Genomic DNA, 21,688 nt, shown 5'->3' on the forward strand with positions numbered 1-21,688 from the left:
CACAAAAGAGTCCTGTGATGAAATTTTCAGAGAGAGGTTACCAGTAGTTGTGTGGTGTTGCACCAATGTTCAGCAATCATATACAGAGAGAAAACTATTGTTAGAAGATGGAGAGATACCAATTTTCTCACTGACAGAGACTCAGGAGAGCACAATGCAGAAATGCTTGACTCAGTGGTACAAATCTTTTTTTCTTTCTTTTCAGGTTAACACATTTTTTCTTAGAGGTGTTAAAAGGCATTTTGGGAAATGTAGGAAATCAATAACTTAACTGGAAGTAGACAAAGCAGGTTGAAGCAAAGTGGAAATACCAAATAAATGTTTTTTTTTTCCATTTCATCATAAAATCAGTCTGAATGGAATGAGTGAATACCACAGACTGAGGTATCGGAGTATGAGGGATTTTTCTCCAAAATATCTCAGCACATTACGGTGGTTTGTCCGTCTCAGCTGCTAAACTTTTTATTGGGACACCAGCAACCTAATACCGATGGACTTGGACATGTTACCAGTAGGTCGCTGGTTGAAGACCCTTTCAAAAAAATAGAACTGAAGAAGGCTCCACACACCAGAATTTATAACACGTGTGTGGGAGGGCAGTGAGAAGTGAAAAAAACCCTCAGATGCCTGACGAAGGTTGTGTAGACCAAAATGTCATCAACGCATGTACCAGCAGTTTTTCCACTTTTATATGAAATACAATGGATAAGAGAAATCCACTAAAGAGTTCAAGTTTTAAACTCAACGAATGGACTGTTCCTTAAGCAAAATTAAATTACTTAGAATTAAGTATTTATTGGATCGTTGGTGGTTTGCTGAAATATTATAGGACTCTTACTATATCTCTTTGGTCCATCTTCGAGGCAGAAGGAGAGTGTGAGAGTGGCGTCCTCCTCAAAGAACTCTGTAGCAAAGGCGTCCCACCACAAACTGTCACTTTCCTGAAAAGATAAAAGAATACAACGCTTAGACAGAAGCAGGGCTCCCTCAGGGTTAAACAATGCTATGCTTTTTGAAAGAGTAATTATTTTTCTGTTCATTACATTTTTAAAAATACAGAATATGCAGTATGTAAAAGCATGCCACTTCAGGTACCCCTCCGTCCTCTAAAACGAGCAAGGGTTGTTTCAGTTTGTTATAAAACTCTTCATTTTGTTCTATTAATAAACCAGTGGATTTCCTTTGTCCAGGTTGTTGCTCTTTTGCTATTGCATTTTTTATTTTTATTTTTTTACATAAATTCAATATTGATTCATTCTGATAAGACAAAGATATTGTGACCATGCAGGCTTTTCTATGAGACTAGATAAAAAAGAACATTGTTTTTTGCTATATGAAGTCAGCAGTGCTGGGCAAGTATTACCTTTATTGTAGACTGGTGTTTGTTCCTTTTGATTAAAGCGAATTTCATGAGCTTTATTTAAATCGCTGTTTTAACATTTGAGTATACAAAGGGCTTCAACGATCAAGTATGAACCATAAAACAGTCAAATACATAATATGCATATAACAAATTAAAAACACAACATAATATGGTGTATATATACAATAAGTATAAGAATATTATTATTAAAAAAGGGTAACAGCTACAAGAAGAAATAAAGAACATATTCAAATAAGTCTATAACTCAGATTTTAAAAAGTGATCTTAAAGAGGATACGGGATGCTAGGCTAAGTCGATTAGATTTAGATTTAGATAATGCCTCATTTACATATTTAAATATAACATTTAATAACATTTCAGAAAACTTCTAATACAAAAATAACTGCCTTAATGGAAGCAATCAACTCCTATTTGTTCAAATGTTTTACTACATTTACTGAGCCTCCCGTACAGGTTGATGTAAAGCCAAAGTAACACCCTTTACTTTCCTTAAGCCTGGACTTTGGGAGAGCCCTGCTTGAGGCTCCTACAAGTCTGAGTTACAAGCTGAGGTCCAACATCTTTAAATTCCCTGCCTCTCATACTTTTTACAGCAGGTGGGGAAACCTTTAATGTGTGCCTTCAAAAGTGCTATTATCACCATCATCACCATCATAATCATCATTATTATTATTATTATTACTACTATAGTAGTAGTGGAAGTGGTAGTGGTGGCTTTGTGTGGTTTTATAATTATTTTCTTTCATGTATGACTAAAGAAATACAAGTAAAGCCAAAACATATTATTTTGCTAGCGGTAGGAGGAGTGACAGTATTAGTAAGTAATACTGGTAGTAGCTACAGTAGTAGTAGCCTAATAGTAACAGTATAATTTGTGGAAGCATTAACAATATAATAATTACGAGAATAGAAGCAGCAGTTGTAGTTGGTGTTGGTTGCAACACTACTAGCAGTAAGCTGCCAAAGTAGAAGGGATAATAGTAATAATAATGAATATCGTAATATCTGTAGTAGTATTGTTGCATTGGAAGAAGTAGTAGTAATAGTCAATAGTAGAGGTAGCAGTAGCAGTAGTGCGGTAAAAACAACACAATATTAACAACAGTAATAGTATGTTTATAACAATAGTTTTAGTAATTATACTAGCAGTAGGCTATTAGTAGTTTTAGTAGCAACTACAGTAACAGTAACAATGGTAATACTAGTTGTTGTGTTGTAGTAACTGTAAAAAGAGAATTGGTCATTATAGCAGTAGTAGCTGTAGTACTAGTGTTAGTAGTTGTAATAAGAAACAGAAGTCATCTTCTCACAGCATAGACAGTGACTCTGTGAGGAAACACATTCATGTAAATCTCTTTGCCATGAAATTACTCCCCTAACAGCCGTTCACCCCGTTCCCCCCTCCTCAGGAAAATCTCGGATAATGTTGGCAGGACAACCCCGACTCCCCCTGTCCTCGCCCCTCCACCCACCAATGTTTGACTGATGCTAATTTCCTCTGACACGTTATGACAGATCACTACGTTTCATTCTGCGCAGGGATGTGCGATGGCAAGCACTTTCCAGATGTTGACAATTAACGTTGTCACCATCGAGCAGTGTCAAGGCCAATAAGCAGCGACCGGAGCACCTCGCAGGTCAATGTGTCTCTAACACGATGATTCTGATGCAAAGAGGAAGCGATGTGGTTAGGAGGACCTAAAGCTGGACCCTCATCCAGCTGGTCAATCAATAGGTGATTAAGAGTAAGTGGGGAGGTCTTTGGCTGGCAAACCAATCAGCTGAACTGTGGACTACAGCGGAGTTTTAACAATTATGAGGACTAAGATTTGTCCTTTGCAGAAAGGTCAAATGCATATAAATTGTCAAGAATACGTTTTCAAATAATGTGTTTTAATCTTCGTCCAAATCTCATATTTTGATTCCAAAGTTCTACCAGAAAGAATCTGATTTTATGCTACAAGATGCTGTTTCTGTTAACAATAAGAAACAAAATTCATCTTTTTCAAATCATTACCCAGAGATGATGCTAATAAGATACATCTTTCTCAGGAGTGTAGTGGTAAATACAACTGTAGGCTATCACTCATATTGATTGATAAAGTTTATCTGAAAATAGATCAGCAAACCTACAGCCTTTCAAAAACTGAGTTTATTGGGTTTTGACCCTCACTACACCCCTGATTCTGCCTTAATGACAGGCTGCAACTAAACAAACCATATTTTTGAGTAATTGCTTAATTATTTGGTCTACAAAATCATAAAAAAAGCCAATTTCCCAGTGCCTGTAGTTTCTGTGAAAATCAGCTAGAGGCAGCAAATGTTTATCTTTTTGTTTCATTAATGAATTATCAAAATTGTGTAAAAACTTAATCAGGGGTACAGTAGTTATGTCCTTTTGATATTTGAAACATCTGACCATCTTTTTCCCTTCAACAAGATTACTACTAGTAGTTATTTCAGCACTATAACACTGAGCCAAATGTGTCCAAGTTTCATTAAAAACTGGACCAGCTGGGTCAAAACCATCATGTATGGTGTGAAAACCAGTAATTGTAGAGCTCCTATTAGGTCAGTCAGTGAAATTGTTTAAATGACAGAAAACTTAAAAAATACAGCCACACTCACTGTACAACAAATGGATACATGGACGCATGTCCGGGTATTCTTTCTGTATGCGCATGTACCACTGACCAGCTGTCCACTGGGAACCAACTGCATGAGCTGACGTGTGTGTGTGTGTGTGTGTGTGTGTGTGTGTGTGTGTGTGTGTGTGTCTGAGTGTGTCTGACTGACTGTGTCATACTGTGAGAATCTGCAGGCGTGAACAGCCAGCATGTGTGTGGTGTCTGTTTTATGTGAATATATCTATTTCAGAGAGACGGATGGAGAAGAGTGACACACCACGACAAAACAGACAGAGAGAGAGACAGATAGAGACTGGTGCTACTCTGCATTCAAATTGAGTTCAACCCATAATCCAGTACCATGAGGGGGCGGGAACTCCTGGGATTGACAGTCAAGCGAAGGGTGAACGAGACACACACACACACAGCAGCAGCAGTCCTCTCCGATCTCCGTGTGCAACTATGGATGATCCTGCTCTGTGCAGTCAATTTCTATACTCTGTTGTTCCTTGCACTAGTTTTAATGATACAAAAAAATAACATAACAGGGAGATCAAAAATCACTCTTGTGACATAAGGCTGGCATTGTTCTATATTTTTGTAATTATCAGCAATCCCATCAAGAGGCCAAAACAAATGTTCTGCATCACACAGCTCTCAGTCTGTTTGTTCCAACTCAAGACCTAATTTTAAAAAAACATTTAACCATGGATTACAGCATATTTGGTGCTCTAGTGAGTATTTAGGGCAGCAGGACAGTGTATGTGGGATTGACTCGTAATAACCTACAGTGGCCAAGTTCATTGTAAGGAAGCAACATGTCGCCCAGTGCAAAGGTGTGACTGATTTATGTTGCAGTGTGCCTGGCTGAATGATGGTCTATCTAACTCTTTAACTCATAGTTAACAAAGCGTCAGTGCTGAATAAAGCACTACAGTTAAGGTTTTGTAGCATATTCAGATATTTTTCAGATATGTTACTTTAGTAACAATACTACAGCGAACAAATACTTGTTTACTAATGTTAGCCTTATAATCTTCCTATAGTAACCAGTCACAATCTCTATAATTCGATCATAAACCTCAGGCTGATAATGAATTAACGTTACTGTTTATACTACAGTCACAATAGAATGCGACAGGCCAACAAATTTAACTCAAAGCGAAGTAGTAAAATGAGCGATACATAAAAGGCAGCTTTAACCTACTTAAATGAATGATACTGTCTTAAACACTGAAGCTACTGTAAAACACACTTTTTATAGTGCAGCATGTCTTTCAACTAGCAATATAGCAGTGCACTGAGCTAATATAGCAGTCTTGCTAGTCTACATGCACTCACTTTCAAACTTACTATAACTATGAAAAACACATTATAATATCACTGAATATCAAACACACTGTAGCGGAGCAAGCGTGGGGGGCAGAAGGTGCGGCTGCCTGCACATGCATTTTTGTTTAGTTGAATATTTTGAATACAGTTTGTTTGTGTGTCCTGACTGTGGCAAAAAATAAGAAGTCAGACTCAGACCAGTTTGTCTTCTGCAGCAGAGACGAGCCCTGACCGCTGCAAACAGGTTCTCGACAACAAGCAGAAGTCAGCTCCACTGATTCCACCCCCTCGCCAGTCGATTTGGCCGCGAACAGGCGTATTTCTGTTTACCTCACTGTTTTTCATTACAATAAAAGTGTAAAAAAATAGATGTTTGTTGAGTTTCATCCCACGAGCTGAGACATTTTTCTTGGCTCTGATTGGCTGTTTTTGTTCAGACGTGGTGGATTCTTGCAAATGCGATTAGGAGCACAAGGAGCAGCCAGAGGAACCAGATTTTTACACATTATCGTTTACTACTGTGAGGATATAGTGAATACTTGGAGTATTTTGTGGTATTTCTTTTACTTAAGTAAAGCTTCTTTGCACTTCTTCCACCACTATATATGGCACAGGATAATAAGCTATACCAGGCTTTGATACACAGACAAGCACAAAACAGATTCACTGTTTCACCTGATTGACTCTGTTGACCTGCTGCTGCTAAAACAGGTTAGAGGATTTCAGGAAAAAGTGCGATCCCCATTTTGACACAAACTGCCTGGATTTAGTGCTGGAGATAAATTTTTTGAGTGCTGTCATCCTGAGGGCTCCCATCTCTCTTTTTTTATAGACTCTGGTATTCATTAAGCTTCCTCTTACTGTTTTAATGAAAAGTGTTTTACTTAAGCTCCCACTCCTCTGTTTTACAGAACACTGTCTTCCTTAAAATCCCTCTTATTCAGTTTTACAGAAGAGGGTTAGTTAACCTCCCCTTCGTTCTGATTTTCACTGACAGTGACCTCTGCTTTCCAATACGGTATCTTAATTAGACAAATTTTTACTATTATTTTCAAATTGTTCGTCTGTGTGCCTTTCCCACCCTGTTTTCAAGTATTTTCCAGAAACAGAACCTTTTCACAACACAATATTGTCTGTTCTAACTCAGTGTAGTTCATTTTGGCAGTCTACTGATATTTAGTTCAGGCCTACAACCACCCAAAAAAAGGGTGTATTTCACAGAGAGTTGACAGTGGTGTCAGCAAGGTCCAACCAAAGAGGATATGGTTTAGTTCGAAAAAAGCCTCCCACCCCGACAACTCCGAAATCTGAAAATAATAAGCACATTTCACGCGACATGAACAGCATTAAGTTTCAGCATTCACGACAATAAAACAAATGGCACTTGGTGGTTTCATTGCTCTTCTCCAAATCACTTACTTTGTAAATTAAATATGCATTTAGTAGCGCAAGCTAATAAAGCTAAATGTTGCTCAAAACCTTTCCATTATAAACAGTCTATTTAGAATCAGTAAACTGGAAACTCCAAACTGGAGCTTTTGGGCAGCTTTTGGCCAGCGCCTCGCCAAGTTGTAAAACGTGGCTGGCTGAGCCATGGACCAGCCAGGTTTGGCCCGGATCTAAAGACGGAGAAGCTGGATCTGAGCCAGTCGGGCCGGAGAATAGTTAAAGCCTGGCCAGTGGACACAAGCCATATGAATCCTCTGGCTGAAGCCGAACAAGACACACTGGAGGCTCATGGGTGCTTTAAATCCCTCCACTACTGCAGGAAAATATAAGAAGCTTTTCTTTTATTCTGCCATTGTTAGCAGGTTACAAACTTGTAAATTACACATATTTACTATGAAGATGGCTGCACTATTCAGTCCTCCAATTCCCCATCAGCCTTTTTTGTTTTATCTCTGCCTGTCTCTCTTTTTATCCACCTCCCTCTCTCTTTCTGTCTCCTGTCTTCTCTGTAGCTGTGAGCTGACAGACAACGTCCTGCCTTCATTTACGCCCACGGCTTCTCTGACGAACCACGTGGCGTGACGATGTTTGTTGTCAAATGCTACAAATCAGGCCAACTCTGAGGGACCCGAGGTGAACCGACGTGGTCGCAGCCGTGACGGCCGTCAGCAGATAGTGCTCTATTGATTCAAACAGATCGCACCTCATCTGGGGGGGATTTATCAATGTGTCAATTGCCCACTAGCCAACCACAAATCACCAGCACTGGCCATGCCCCGGGGATTTACAGGAAATCCAGTGGATTGGAGGGATGGTATTGGGAGGATCCTCAGTAAATAGCAACAGAGCTGAGGGTTAAGTCCACGTATATAGAAATGTCCATACAGGGTGGATAGGCAGATGACACAATGTGGCAACAGAAAACACAAAGAGATGTTTTACTGTGTATAAAAGTGCACAACAACACCCCTTTGTTCAGTATACATGCATCTATGCACAAATATACTCATTATGTAGTAATGCTGTATGTACAGTACATACATCTTTATTCACTGAATAGATTTTGCGTACATAGCCACATAAAAGAACAATTTTCTTCCTTCACTCTATCTTTCTAACAGTACATAAACCAATAATGTCTCTATATTTAACATCAACCATTTTCCCAGCAAGTTTTTGTTGTTAGTCTGTATTTCTTCTTTTTTTTTTTTTGTTCTGCTGTTGCTTGCAGCCTCTTGTGGCAGAAAAACCTCCAAGAGTGTAGGCGTGTCTGGGGCCTGACCTTGGAGAATTACCAATGTCTGAAACCCCATTCAGTTCCTGAATAGCATGTAGCTTGGCTGACTGGTGGGCCAAGGAAGTTTTACAGTTGTCAAAGATTCAAACAGCCTCAGGTTATTGGGGAGCATAACAACTTAACAGAGTCTCTAGATGTTTTCCAAGGATCTTAACAAGGTAGTTTGTGTTTGATTGCATGGTGAGGGCCATTGACAGATGCAACATTTTAAATAAAAAGCCTAACAAAACTTCACACTTTCTGTGCATCATGACTATTTAGATTTTTGTCACAGCACTTTGACTGGAAGACTCTCCTACAGCAGTTTAATGTCCATAATATAGATATTCACATTAAATCAAATCTACACAGAGGAGGACTTGTTTTGGGGGGGGCATTCTTTTTGGGCATTGACAAATGAATCAAATAATCAAAAATGAAAATAACTGTTAATGTCGGTCCTACAGAGATGAGATAGATTGTCTCATCACTCCAGCATGAATTCTGTCCCTGGAACAAAAGTACCACACAGGTACTGTTTCTATTAAGGGGTCCTTAGGATGACAAAGTACACGAACCACTCCTTTAGACTACATCGACAAGACCACTTTAATCATGTCAGACTCAGTGCACACTAATGTTTGATATCAGCACAGTTTATCCTCTTGGGTCTTAAGTGTTTTTATATAATGCAAACTTAACATGTTGCTGCATTTGGCCACCTTACAGCCATCAGACAAGCATTATGCAAATGAGGAGCAAATGAATGCAGCAGGGGGAAAAGAGTCATTGCCCTTGAACAGCCACTGCACGTTCACCAGGAATGAACTTTCTCTCCATAAATGAAGTCAGTGAAGAAGTTCCCACGTTTAATTGCACGGCTGCCAATTTACTTAGGCATCGTTCCCATTTTCTCCTTTTTTTTTGTGTCAGAAGTTACAAGCAGCAGTCAGAGAGCACTGTTTGCGTTACAGTATAGATTTAGGGCCAAGGTTAATACACAGAAGCTGTTTGTCTGCTGTTGAATGCAGGACACATGCATGCAGAGAAGCTGCTACACTACAGGATACATTAAGTGCTACTGGCTTTCTCCCAGGAGGTTGCGGCACTGATCCCCAAAACAGCGATAATCATCATCCTAAAGGATGAGATCAACATATGAGCACTGACATCAGCTAAATTCATGAAAATTAATTTCAGCACAATTTTTGTATGTTAAAAACAGCACATAATTAGAGCTGAAGTAATTAATTGATCAGTTGATCAGCGAAAAAATGAAACAATCATTGCGATAATTTGATGATTTATGATCAGTGAACTCAAGCAAGTAAAATGTCAAACATTTACGAGAGATGTGGTTTCAAACCTTTTTGGCTTATGACCCATCATGACCCCTTATAAAACGCTACATATTTCTATGAGGTGCGGCTCTTCAAGCAAGAAAGAAAGTGTGCCTTGTCAGATTCTATAATTTAAGTACATTTTTTAATCCTGAATCAGAAAAACTATCCAATATTTTACAATGAAAAAAAGCATCATTTCATGGAGCAGAAAAATTTTATGTTCTTCTTTTCTAACTTATTATTCATCTGGTGACCCCTCAGATTTATCTTGTGACCCCCTTGAGGGGTCCTAACCTCCAGCTTGGGAAACACCGGATTAGAGGATTTGCGGCTTTTCTCTGTTTATACAATTGTAAATTCAATATATTTGGGTTTTGGACTGTTGGTCACACAAAATTACTTTACACTCTGATGTTTTATACATCAAAACAAAAACCACAAAATCATTAATTTGAACTCTACATATAAACTAAATTATAGGAGGAGAAAAAAGGTGAAATGTGCACAGGTTCAGTAAACACTCAAGCAGCTTAAAAAGAGTCTCACCTCAATGAAGACAAACAAAATTAAGTCAATATCACCAGCAGAGACACAAGATTAGGGCACCATGTTAAGTGACAACAAACATCAATAAGGACGAAAACAATAAAACAACAACAAAATGCATGAATGACAATGTAGGGAAGGGAAATTATTGACAGCACCCATGAGAAATTAAAATCAAAAGGAAGGCGTGGATTCAGGTTCTGACACACTAACACTATTCTACCTATCCAGCCAGTATTCTCTACCGCTGAGCTAATTAGACCAATAAACAATCAACACACGGCACACTTCCTCCTACCGCCTAACGAGAAACTCAATCAATACTGCATTTCATCAGATCCTCAGATATTGTTCAGTTTAAGTGAATATGCTCCGTTGCAATGTCGCTGTAGTTAAACCCGACTTTAAACACTTCCTTACCTGTTGCTCATTAATCTGATCTGCTGTTTGTGACACCGGGGCGGCTGTGGCTCAGGAGGTAGAGCCGCGATTCACTAATCATAAGGTTTGATCCTCCCTCTGCATGTTGAAGTGTCCTTGGGCAACATACTGAACCCAAAACTACTAATTAAATGTAAAAAAAGTGTTATATTCCTTTTTTTATCAAATTTTTATTACTTAACCAAGAGTTTAATTTAATGATGTATTCATTTTCTATGAAATTTCTATGAATTTCAAGATGATTTATTAAAAAAACAACCTTTTTTGGGTCTAGAATAAGAATGATTAAGATGAACTTCTTGATAAGAAAATCAGACCTTCTGTTGGGAAACCACAGCTACAATACAATACTTAAAGAGGTGTAGGGCATTCAGTGTCTTGCTTAATGACACTTTGGTGGAGCAGAAACTTGTAGGGTGATTTGGTAAAGAGCTTGTGACAGAATGAAGGTTCTTCATAATAATGCCTGGAAGATACAGTTGTTAACAGAGAGCATACATGCTCAGCAAGTGTTTTCTGACTCAATGTACATAGAAAATAAATAAGTAAATGAAAACTGTTGGGGCCAGTAATATTCCATAGTCAATTCATTGCTTATTCAGAATAGTTAAGTTCATCTCACAGGAAAAACAGTAAACTGTAGTCAAACAGCAGATCAGCAAAATGACGAAACACTCAGAAACCAGCACAGAGCGGAGGCTGGCTCCTGGTGTAACTAATCTGTAGTACAGTGTGTCTCCCCCGTGTTCACTGTATTTTGTGCTGCACTTTATTTCTGCTCCATGATGAAATATTCTAAGCTTTAATATAAGTGTACAGCACAAGTTACACTGCTTTCTACAAGCTGTGGCATCAAAGCAAATCAATTTTAAGGGACTAAAGTAAATCTCCTTCGACCAGCGTATTGTGTGACTGTATGGAAATGAAGTCCAGTTAAAACAGAGAAGAAGAGGGCAAAGGAAAAGTATAGGATGGAGAACAATTAGGACAGTGGATAAAAAACATGAAACAGATGTAAATTCACTTAAAAATTATATTACTGTTGACAAATACGTTCCTGTTTGTAATCTTTACAGCTCGTACATTGAAAAATATGGAGATGCTATGTCCCAACAAAGACAGAAAATGGCATCCATTACCCAAAGAAAAGTCGACTAACTATATCAGGAGCAATCCTGAATAAAAATCTTGGAAATGTAACATTAAATCACAACAAAGTGTTTAAAAATGAGGCTGTCTTCCCAAGAAGCATCACAGCATCATTATCAAATCCCCAAAATCGGCATATGTTTACATTCAAGTGAGGTTGGTGTGGATGATGGATGGATCAATAAAAAGTTGACTAAGCTAACCTGTCCAAAATGTCCAAAGGATTTTAAAACACAAATATCCCTGTCTAGACCCAGTGTTTGGGCTACTGTAGAAACATGGTGATTTAACATATGTAACGACAACACAATTCTTATTTTCAGGTGATTATACTCTAATGAAAATATACCTATGAATATTGTATTTTATTTCTACCAATAGAGCCTCCTAAATGTTACACACTGGACCTTTAATTTTGAGGACTTGTCCAAAACAGAGCCATGAGAGCTGCAGTAAATGTCACTTTCACTAAATTCCTTAGTGATTGTTATATAGTTTTTTTTTATCTCAGGATACATAACTTGTTTTAAAAAGTGTGAACAATCCTCACGGCAACATCTCACTCAAACACCCTTCAAAAAACCGGCTATAGGCAAGGATCCAACCTGTGACCTCTTTGCTTCGGGACGGACTATCTAACTACATCGAGGAGAGAGAACAACAGGACATAGATGGACTACAGGCCCGTCTGTCTCCTCTGTTATCTGAGCGACAGAGCAGCCTGGAAGGAACCATGGGAAAGAGCCAGGAAAAAGGTGGGTCTATTGTCAGTACATCCTGCTGGATGTGACTGACGCTCATTGTTTGGCCTTGTTTTTTTTTTCTTCATATGATTTTCTGGGAACATCCTCTCAGAGCATCCCAAGTACAGTGTGACATTACTGCATCAACATTGTAAAATGAGACAATAGTGTGGATATGTGTCACATTAAGCATACACATCGGAGGAGATCATATCCAAACCTGATATTTTTTGGTTTATTTATTTATATTTTTAATGTCTCTGCTGTATAGTGATGTATTTATTCATCCTTTAACATGCCTTTTGGGTTAAAACTTTTTAAAAGTACTGTAACTGCATACATAATTACCACATAGTATCTTAATTAGGAAACTAAGACAAAAGGCTTTTTAAATATTAGAATTAACCAAAAAATATATTTGATTTGAATAAATGAAAATCACAGGGTCCTAAAGCTGCATTATAACAATTCTGAATTGATAACTCACTTTGACATTGTGAGGAAACAGAGTTTATAACATAGATGAATGTCAGATTTGATTTAAATATTTGATTTCTCAAGGCTGGCTTTACAATAGATTTAACTTCAAGAGATAAGGTTTTTGAGGAAAGAACTAGAATTTCTCAAACCATACTTGGGTTTGAAGGTCATCCCCTGTTTGAAGCATTTATTATGTATTTTATGCCTGCAGCTGTGAAACATTTGAATGACATGGGGACTGGCTTGTTTCCTGAGATATTGGTTATGTTTTTGACACAGTTTGCCCGGTTTAGTTTCACTGGGCCCGTTTTCAGATGTGTCACACTTTCTTTACCAATGGATCGATTATATTAAACCTGCTGTATGCTTTTTTTGGCCAAACAACTGACATATCATCACCTTTCAAGCTATGTTTCCACCACCTGATGAATGTAAATCACTAAATGTAAATTCACTCTCTTTTAGCTCTGTTTTTGGTCTCTACCATCTCCTTAGGGAAATATCTGGCTCTAAATGTAACATTTTTAAATACTTCTTCTTCAGCTAGTCGCAGCTGCCTCCCGCGATCAAAAACAACACTGTGAGAGCTGTGAGAGTCAATCAAAACAGTAAATTTGAGGGTCCGGACAGCCATACAATGAGTTGAAACTTGCTAAAGCTTGCTAAAGCCAACGGGAGCTCCATATTCAGATGCTAACGCTCTGGAGGGTCATAGAGGAGCGACCCCTTTCATATTGTCATTCGATACATTATTATTGATTATAGCCGCTTCAGAGCCATTGTTTTTTCATTTAGTGGCTAGACAGGCTCCTGAGCTGCACTTATGTCTTCTTGGCATATGTGATAGTCTGTGTGTCAGTTGTTGCGACAGTATGTCTTTCACATGTTGTCCCCTGTTACCTATCTGACTTGTGTCTCTTTTGTTAGAACTGTGCATGGCGACCAGGCTTATTTCCCTTTTGGTGACAAATAAATATAATATCTGTCACTGTGGTCTGTATACCCATAACTGAGAATAATACTACGTAGTGTTGAACTGTGCTGTTGTATGTTAACCTGTGCAGGATTTGCAGGTCTCCTAGTCTGAATTTGCCTCAAAACAAGAAAAATGCATTTAATGTATGATTTTGTCCATTCCGTCTCCATTCAATGCTTTCACAGAGCAGCTTAATATGGAATGAAATGATAAACAGGCAAAATGCATTCAACTAAGTTAACAGTAATGACCACTGTTTTCTAAGGATAAGGTTACTTTTTCCCATCTTTTCAAAGCTATCAGCCTGTCCGCTCACCTTTTAGCAGTATTATTCTTTAATTTGGCGAGGGTTATGCAGGCAGAAGCTAATGTGATTCAGTCCTTTCAGTGACTGGCAGCATTATGAAAATAATAAAATGTTTTTGTTTTTAATGTAAGAGCTCTGAGCAACATTTTACAGGCCCACAAAAGCAGATGTCTGTTCATTGTCAATAACTCTGTGAATCATAATAAAAACACATATTGGAGACTCGGTTGATAGAGAAATAAATAATAATGCTGTTTAGTCCAAGCCAAGTAAATAACAAATGCTATAGACTTATTCATGACTTATTCTCCACTGCTTTGTTTGTTTTGTTGTTTGGCGAGTGGGCGGGAGCATAAATGATGATCTTTGATTTAAATGTATTTGATCATTTAATGGGCGCTGCTAAAATCAACACTGTCCAATTAATACTTATATTTTGTTAACTAATTAATACAGCTATTGTGGAGATTTCCTGTGTCACTGAGGCTGTTTTTAACAGAAAACAACATCTAAAATACAAGACACAACACTGCCCTTTGAACACACCTATAATATACTTAAAATGTACTTTTTTAATAACCTATTTTAAAGCCCCTTGTTCCTTTTTACATCATTTAAAAAAAGATTAAAACGTGACCCATAAAAAAAGCCTTTTCAGTGATACCTACAGTGACTTGTTTTCCCTGATGGTAGATAAATCCAACAGTAATGGTTCAGATAAGGCCACTGCGATGTTCAACACCTTTCTGGTAATTACTCTCAGCCAGTTTCACACACGTACACTGCAAAAAAATGTCTGTGTTACCAAGTATTTACACATCGTAGCAAGTCCTATAGTTCATTGAAATGTTTCTCAGTCTGGTTTGTTTAACATTATTTAAAAATACAAGTTTTGCTCAAAACAAGCAATGCTGGGATGAGATGATAAACTGAACACAACACATTGCTAACCCAGAAAAGTTTTACACTAAAGACATGAGAAATGCAAAATATCTGCACATTTACTTTATTTATTGATATTATTGATAGTAGTAGTAGTAGTAGATAGTGTTATTCATTTGGTTGTATTCTATTAAGATTAGCTGCTTTGTTTCATTAATTAATTTTTTTCTTTTGGACCTTTGCTTTCATGACTGTATTAATGTTTTATTTGGACATCTTTTAATGTCTGAAGATTAGCAACTGCTATGGCAGAAGATAATGGGGATCCAATAAAATAAAGCAATAAACATGCTCGTCTCTATGGCATTCTCCATTTGAGATTTGAGCTAATCAAATTAGATCCATATTAACATGAAATCTTGGGTCTTGTTGTTTTATACACTGAATATTGCTTGAAAATACTTACTAAGATGGATGTCTTGTAGAGCTAAAACAATGTAATTAAGGGATTAATCAATCATCCATTAATCAGCAACAATTTTGAATTTTGATAACTAATTGTTTGAGTCGCCCACAAATGTGCTGGTGCCAGCCTTTCAAATGCAAAATTGTTGTTTTTCTTTTTGCTATGACAGTAAACAGAAGATCATTGAGTTTTTGACGACATCATCTTGGTCTCTGAGAAATTGTGATTTTTAACTATTTTCCAACTATTTCTACGGCAAACAATAATTGAGAAATATTCAGACTAATCAATAATTAAAATCATTATTTGCAGTCCTAATCTCTCTCGCAAACTCAAAACTTTCTTTGAATGCAGATTGTCACTAAAAGAAATCTCTGGCTGTGTTCTCGATGTCTTGGTGGCTCATCTTTAATCCCTCTCTGTGAACCTCACAGCTCAGTGCCAACTTGACCTCTACATCATAAGCCTATTCATGTCAATCTGACACGTAGTGCTGATGGGAACAGATCCACTTTGCCCCTGACAGGAACAAGGGATTTTGCCATAATGAACACTCCAGTTCTTCCAGTTCCACAGTGGAGCCAATGAGTCAGGTCTGTGGGCCCATTTGAATAATGAGAATGAGACTAACTATGTGCAATAGACATAAGAATCCGATGAATGGCCTGCCAATCACTGTTACTGATTGCATGTCTATCCACCGAGGAAGACTGTGACCATTAGACCCACTGACAGCAGCAGCAGAGAGGTTTCTGAACGCAGCCCTGTGGGTATTATTATGGCGCCTCCATTAAAATGCTTTTGTTTTCCTTCTGTTTCACCCTCTGTGTTGTAGTTTTACTTACAGTGTTATTCTGTGTCCCCGCTCTCTTCTGCTGAATATTAATGTCTTCTATGCTAATGGCCTTACACCGGCTGAGGTCGACCAAGCTCCTCCTCTGAATGTTAATCCGCTGCCTCATTTGCATACGCTTAAGTGTCAAATTCCCCCACAAATCATCGCAGCTGCCTCCGCACGGCGAGGCCAGTGGCCCCCCGAGCGACAGCACAGAAACAATGTGGTCACACCGTATGCATAGCATCAAATCCACATCAAAGCCTGTTTAGATTGCCAGGTCACAGCGGGTTCACATTGTGTAAAACGGAGGTAATGGGATAGCAGTCAGCCTGGTGCAGAAATACAGCCAGGCAGGTAATAAGTATGAATGGAGCAGGTAATAAGGTTGGGATGGAAACAGACCCCATGTCATCACAGGAGCAGGACTGTTTAAGCTGCAGCACAGTTATCAGTTCAAAGGTGAGCACTGATCCCAGACAAACACACAGGACTTATTGTGTCGTTAGGTTTTATTCCTCCTTATTCTCACGTGCGCTTCTGAGTGCATGGCAGGTAAAGAGGTTGTTAGAGAGAGGGAGCAGCAGTTCTTCAGTGAGTTAAGAGTTGGGCCTAACAATTATACTATTTGTTTCATTAACAGTCCTACAGGAGACAAAATGAGGTTATGTTAGATATTTCTATGGAATTTGAAAGCAGAAATCGTATAAAACATCATCAGTTTTATTGTTTAAAACCAGAATGGGAGATATCATCATCAGTAAAGTAAACCTAAAACAGTTGGTGAAGATTTGCTGTTTTTCTTCACTTCATGAGACACTAAACTGAAGATCTTTGGGTTTTGGAGAGTTTGTTGGTGATTAAAGACATCACCTTGGGCCTTAGGAATTTGTGATTGTGAAAAAAATTGACCTTTCACAATAAAATGTTTCACGGAGAAAATAATCAGCAGCTTAATCGTTAAAGATAGTGATCATTAATTGCAGCCCTAATGTTATCATCACTATAGTAAAGCTGAAAGGACTAGTTGATTATTCGATGAGTCAATCTTCAGAAAATGATTCACCTTTAATAATCAATTAATCATTTATATCATTTTTTAAAGCACAAACTCCAACACCATTCTCTGTTTGTAGCTCCTCCAGTGTGAGGATTTACAGCTTTTTTCTGTTGTATTGATTGTAAACTGAATATCTTTGGGTCATACAAAGCAAGACATCACCTTGCATGCAAAGAAACTGGGATTTTTCACTATTTTCTGAGGTTTTATTGAGATTAAGATTAATTGAGGAAATATTAATACAATAGAAAATAAAAATAATCATTAGTAACAGCCCTATGCTAAACTGCAGCTCTCTCCACCTACAGGTACACCTCATAGCTCAAAGCAAACACTTCACACAACTCATTCTGGGGGCTGTAGGAAGCAGACATATAGATGAGATACACCCAAGATTAAACTACAAAACACAATAAAACAACCTCTCTAATGCACTGAACATCACCAAACTGACTCTTAACTGTCTATAATGGCACAAAAGCATCTGAGGGTGGATTTTTTTTCCTGGTAAAGTTAATTTATCTGTTTTTTTAAAAATTATTCAAGAGAGGAGAGATGCTGTAAACACTGTCCACTAAAAGTTCCATGCAACAATGCTGAAATCAAGAGTAAAAACAGGATAACATGTCTCTGTCTAATCCTAACAGCGTGTTATTTCACTCCCGGAGGATTAACTGCATAAAGCGTTTGCTATAGATGTCACTTAAACTCATAGAGACTACAACTTCCTCTGGGGGTAAGTCTCCTCCAAGTGTCAAGTCCTTGAGTCCCATGCCTGCCAGTGCGAGCGGCAGTTGCACCACCAGCCAAGCAAATTCAAAAGCACACTCATGAATAAGACAAACGGAAGACTTTTTAACAGAGGACTGACTTCATTCGACTTCTTCAACACTTTCCTAAAAGGTGGTATCATACTGAGGCTTAGTCAGTTTCCTTGGTTAAGAAATGACTCAGAACGACGGGAATGCAAACGATAGTGAGTCATTTCGCAATGACGGCCTGCCAGCAAGAACGATGTTAAGTAGGCTCGGAGCTATTCTTACCCTTAACAATGGCCGTCCTTTCACAATATTAAGCATCTTTACTTTGGGTGATAGTTCTGACAAGACCTGCTATTTGCAAGCTTGAAATCATTTTGACTGGATCAACAAAATATAGCAACAACCTCAGTCAAAGAATGGCTTAAATGTGTCTCTTCACACTAAAATCCAACAGAAGCGCTCCATATTATGTGTTCTTTGGATTGGTTTGATATACTTTCTGTCTTCCACAACAACAACAACACAACAATAGAAGCCCCTGCTCATATTTTAGGATTTCTCTTTAACCCTAATGTTCTGTTTGCCCTTTTTAACAGCTCAAAAACACACTTAACATTGTATTATCACCTTGATACTTTCATGAGAATGGCTTATGAGCATAATTTCCAAAGTCCACTACACAAATGCACCATTATTTCTGTGTCAGCTGTAAAACATACAATTTTCACATGCTCTTTATCTGGTGTTGGTGTTTGTAGTACCTTACATGCAGCACTATCCTCCCAAATCCCAAATAAGTCTCTTTGTACTTCTGTTATTGGAGTAACAGTTTGTTCTAGTTGTTGAGTCTAACTGCCCAAAAACATTAGTATGTCTCTGTGTAGGATAACATACGGCACATCTTTTTGTCAGTGGATAACTTTTCGGCAAACAAAATAGTAATATGTTCATGCATAGCCCATATAAAACTTGAAGTATTTCCTTATTTGGTCTAATAACAATGTTTTATCATTGCACATTCATCAAATGTATAAACCGAGACATACAGCAGTGTGTGGGATAGGAAACAATGAGGAAGTAAAGCCAATGTCAACAACTCACAAGGGTTCACATTGTAATATATTTTCAAAAGTGAGTTAGTGATACTGATACTTCCATGAAGCAGCAGCTCAATGCCAGCAGTTTCTATCAAACAAAGAAGGATATGGATCTGCAACAGCCGCTAGCAGCAAAACCTTGATGAAATATTCACGAAACTATCCAGCAGGACAATTCAGCTGTTTTCTTCTAATGGAATCCAGATTTTTTTTGTCGGCGCAAGAAACATCCCAAACTTCCTGTTTTGTAACAACATCATCCTGACCCTGCACTGATACTGACATGGTCTTGTTTTCTAAATGTGAGCTGACTTTTAAAGTCGTCCTGTAAGAGATGGACTGAGCAGGAGCTCAGCGATAAAAGAAGCAGCGGAATGACCCTTCAGGCACGCATCATCATGAAGGGACCAGCAGCTAACCTCGCTTTACAGGAAGGAAACAGCTTCAGCGAGCCTGTTTCATGAAGCATGTACAATATTTTTGCACAATTTCCCTTCTCTGTCTTAGAGAGACAATTAGACATTACATATGAAGTTCTGCGAAGGGAGATATTTCTATTACAATCTTTTATCTCTGCCTCAAATATTTTTCACATCATGCAATAGGTTTGTGTAAATTGATGGCTACACTTTTGCATTCATGAGGATAATTGCTATATAATTTCGTTAAAAGCCTGAACTGAGCAGTATGGCACATCTGGACACAAACAAATTGCAAAAACCAGAGGCATTTATTTCCCACTATAAGACACTACTTCTTCCTCATTATATCCACCACCTGCATTTTAATCAAACAATAACCACATCGCCAAAGAGAAGACATATTATACACTCCTGCAGCCGAAGAAAGTAAGAAAAAGATGAGGAGGAGAATGAAGATGCTATAAAAAACTAATTATATAATTATGCAATTATACAATTTAGTCTGAGGAGATGAAGGTAATAGTTTAAACTGATGTGTGTCTACATAACATGTGTGTGTGTGCTCACATCATGAAACTTGTCCATGTATGTTATCAATTGCATGTTTGTTTGTGCTCTACACATATCTGGTAGCACACATACATTATGTCCTGTTATGCCTATGTGCGCATGCGTGTTCCTACATGTGCGTGTGTGCCTGTGAGTGTGCGTGGTGATTGCACTTGGTGTCTGAGTATGTGTGGTACGGGAGTTGAGGTCCACTGGGGCTTTGGACCACTCCGCATGAATAATGCATCAGATTGGGCCGCTGCATCTCAGCAACATTGCCTTGGTCTGCTTAAAGTTCCTCTTTGGGAAAGTCAGCATCATTCTGTGAGCTGCTGCAGCAACTCAGCTGGACTCTGGCTTTCAAACAAGATTTCCAAAATGACTGCAAAGAAATTCACATCAAATTATTTAATTGTGACATACTTAGCGAAACACCTCTGTTTTTAATATCTCAGTGGCAATCAAATTGTAGCCTCGTAGCCTCCAAAAGCAGACAGAAGTCACATTATTTTCTGAAACAGTAAGTCAATTAATCAATGGATCGGGAGTAAAAAGTACCTATTTTGAAAAATTCAGGGAAACTGGCTAAATTCACTGGTTCCAGCTACTCAGCTGTGAATATGTTATGTTTCCGTATTCTTTTATGATAATAAAGTGAATATCTCTGGACTGTAGGTCAGACAAAGCAAGAGGTCACTGTGGGCTCTTGGACTTTGTGATGGGCATTTTTTGCTATTTGCTATCATGAGATGAAATAATCTATTAATAAATCAAGAAACAGTTGGTAGATTAATAGATAATGAAAATAATCCTTAGTGGTAGCCCTAACATTTATAATTGTCAAAAAGTCAACAGTTGCTAAAAGATGCTTTTTAAAAAAAAAAGCCATCTATTCCCCTAAAGATGCCTTTGCGAGGAGAACCTGACATATTGGATGAACTGTTTATCTGCAGATTTACACATTTGTGATCACAGAACAGATGCTGAAGGCAGATGCTTGCTATATAATTCACAGTGGGATCACCAAAGGTTTAGTCTGAATGACACCATACGCCACACTCGCTGAGCGCCCAACTAGTTGAAGCATCAGGAAACTGACATGAAATTAATTTACCCTCCAGCAATTATGTTACGATCATCTTATTTTGCAATAAGGGGGTTACTTTCATTGAGAAAACTTTGTCCGCGGACACAGTGATGAATCATGAACCCAGGGGCGGATCCAGAAGGGTGCCAGTGGTTACCCCTAAAAAAATACCTGGCCACCCCAGTTTGGTATCAAATGCTGTCAGAAAATGTCAAGTTAAATAACAGAAATTAATTTAATGACACATTTTTAAGTGATAGGCTTAAATTCAATAAAAAAGACTATTTAGAAAAAGATCTTAAGATATATTGATTTCTAATGCCACCATTAGACATTTCTATTCAATGCTTTACTAACATGCCACAATAATGTAATATTTTTTTATAGAGTTCTCCATTTGGGGGCTTTTCCAACACTCACATACTGTATACATATTCCTGCCACCCCTTAAAGTCTCCATGCCACCCCTCTTGCC

The 21,688-nt window shown here is 38.1% G+C and overlaps 1 protein-coding gene across 5 annotated transcripts in view; it reads right to left on the reverse strand.

Moving 5' to 3' along the window:
- The window catches only part of ldb2a (LIM domain binding 2a), an 89,833-nt gene that overhangs the window by 67,023 nt on the left and 1,122 nt on the right, over nucleotides 1–21,688 (reverse strand). For all 5 annotated transcript variants that reach the window (XM_051420518.1, XM_051420522.1, XM_051420521.1 and 2 more), the window contains exon 2: nucleotides 839–941. In XM_051420518.1, the coding sequence (XP_051276478.1) occupies nucleotides 839–941 (103 nt within the window). The remainder of the gene's footprint in view (nucleotides 1–838; nucleotides 942–21,688) is intronic.

The sequence above is a fragment of the Dicentrarchus labrax genome, unplaced genomic scaffold (genome assembly GCF_905237075.1).
Source record: "Dicentrarchus labrax unplaced genomic scaffold, dlabrax2021, whole genome shotgun sequence".
Lineage (NCBI taxonomy): Eukaryota > Metazoa > Chordata > Actinopteri > Moronidae > Dicentrarchus > Dicentrarchus labrax.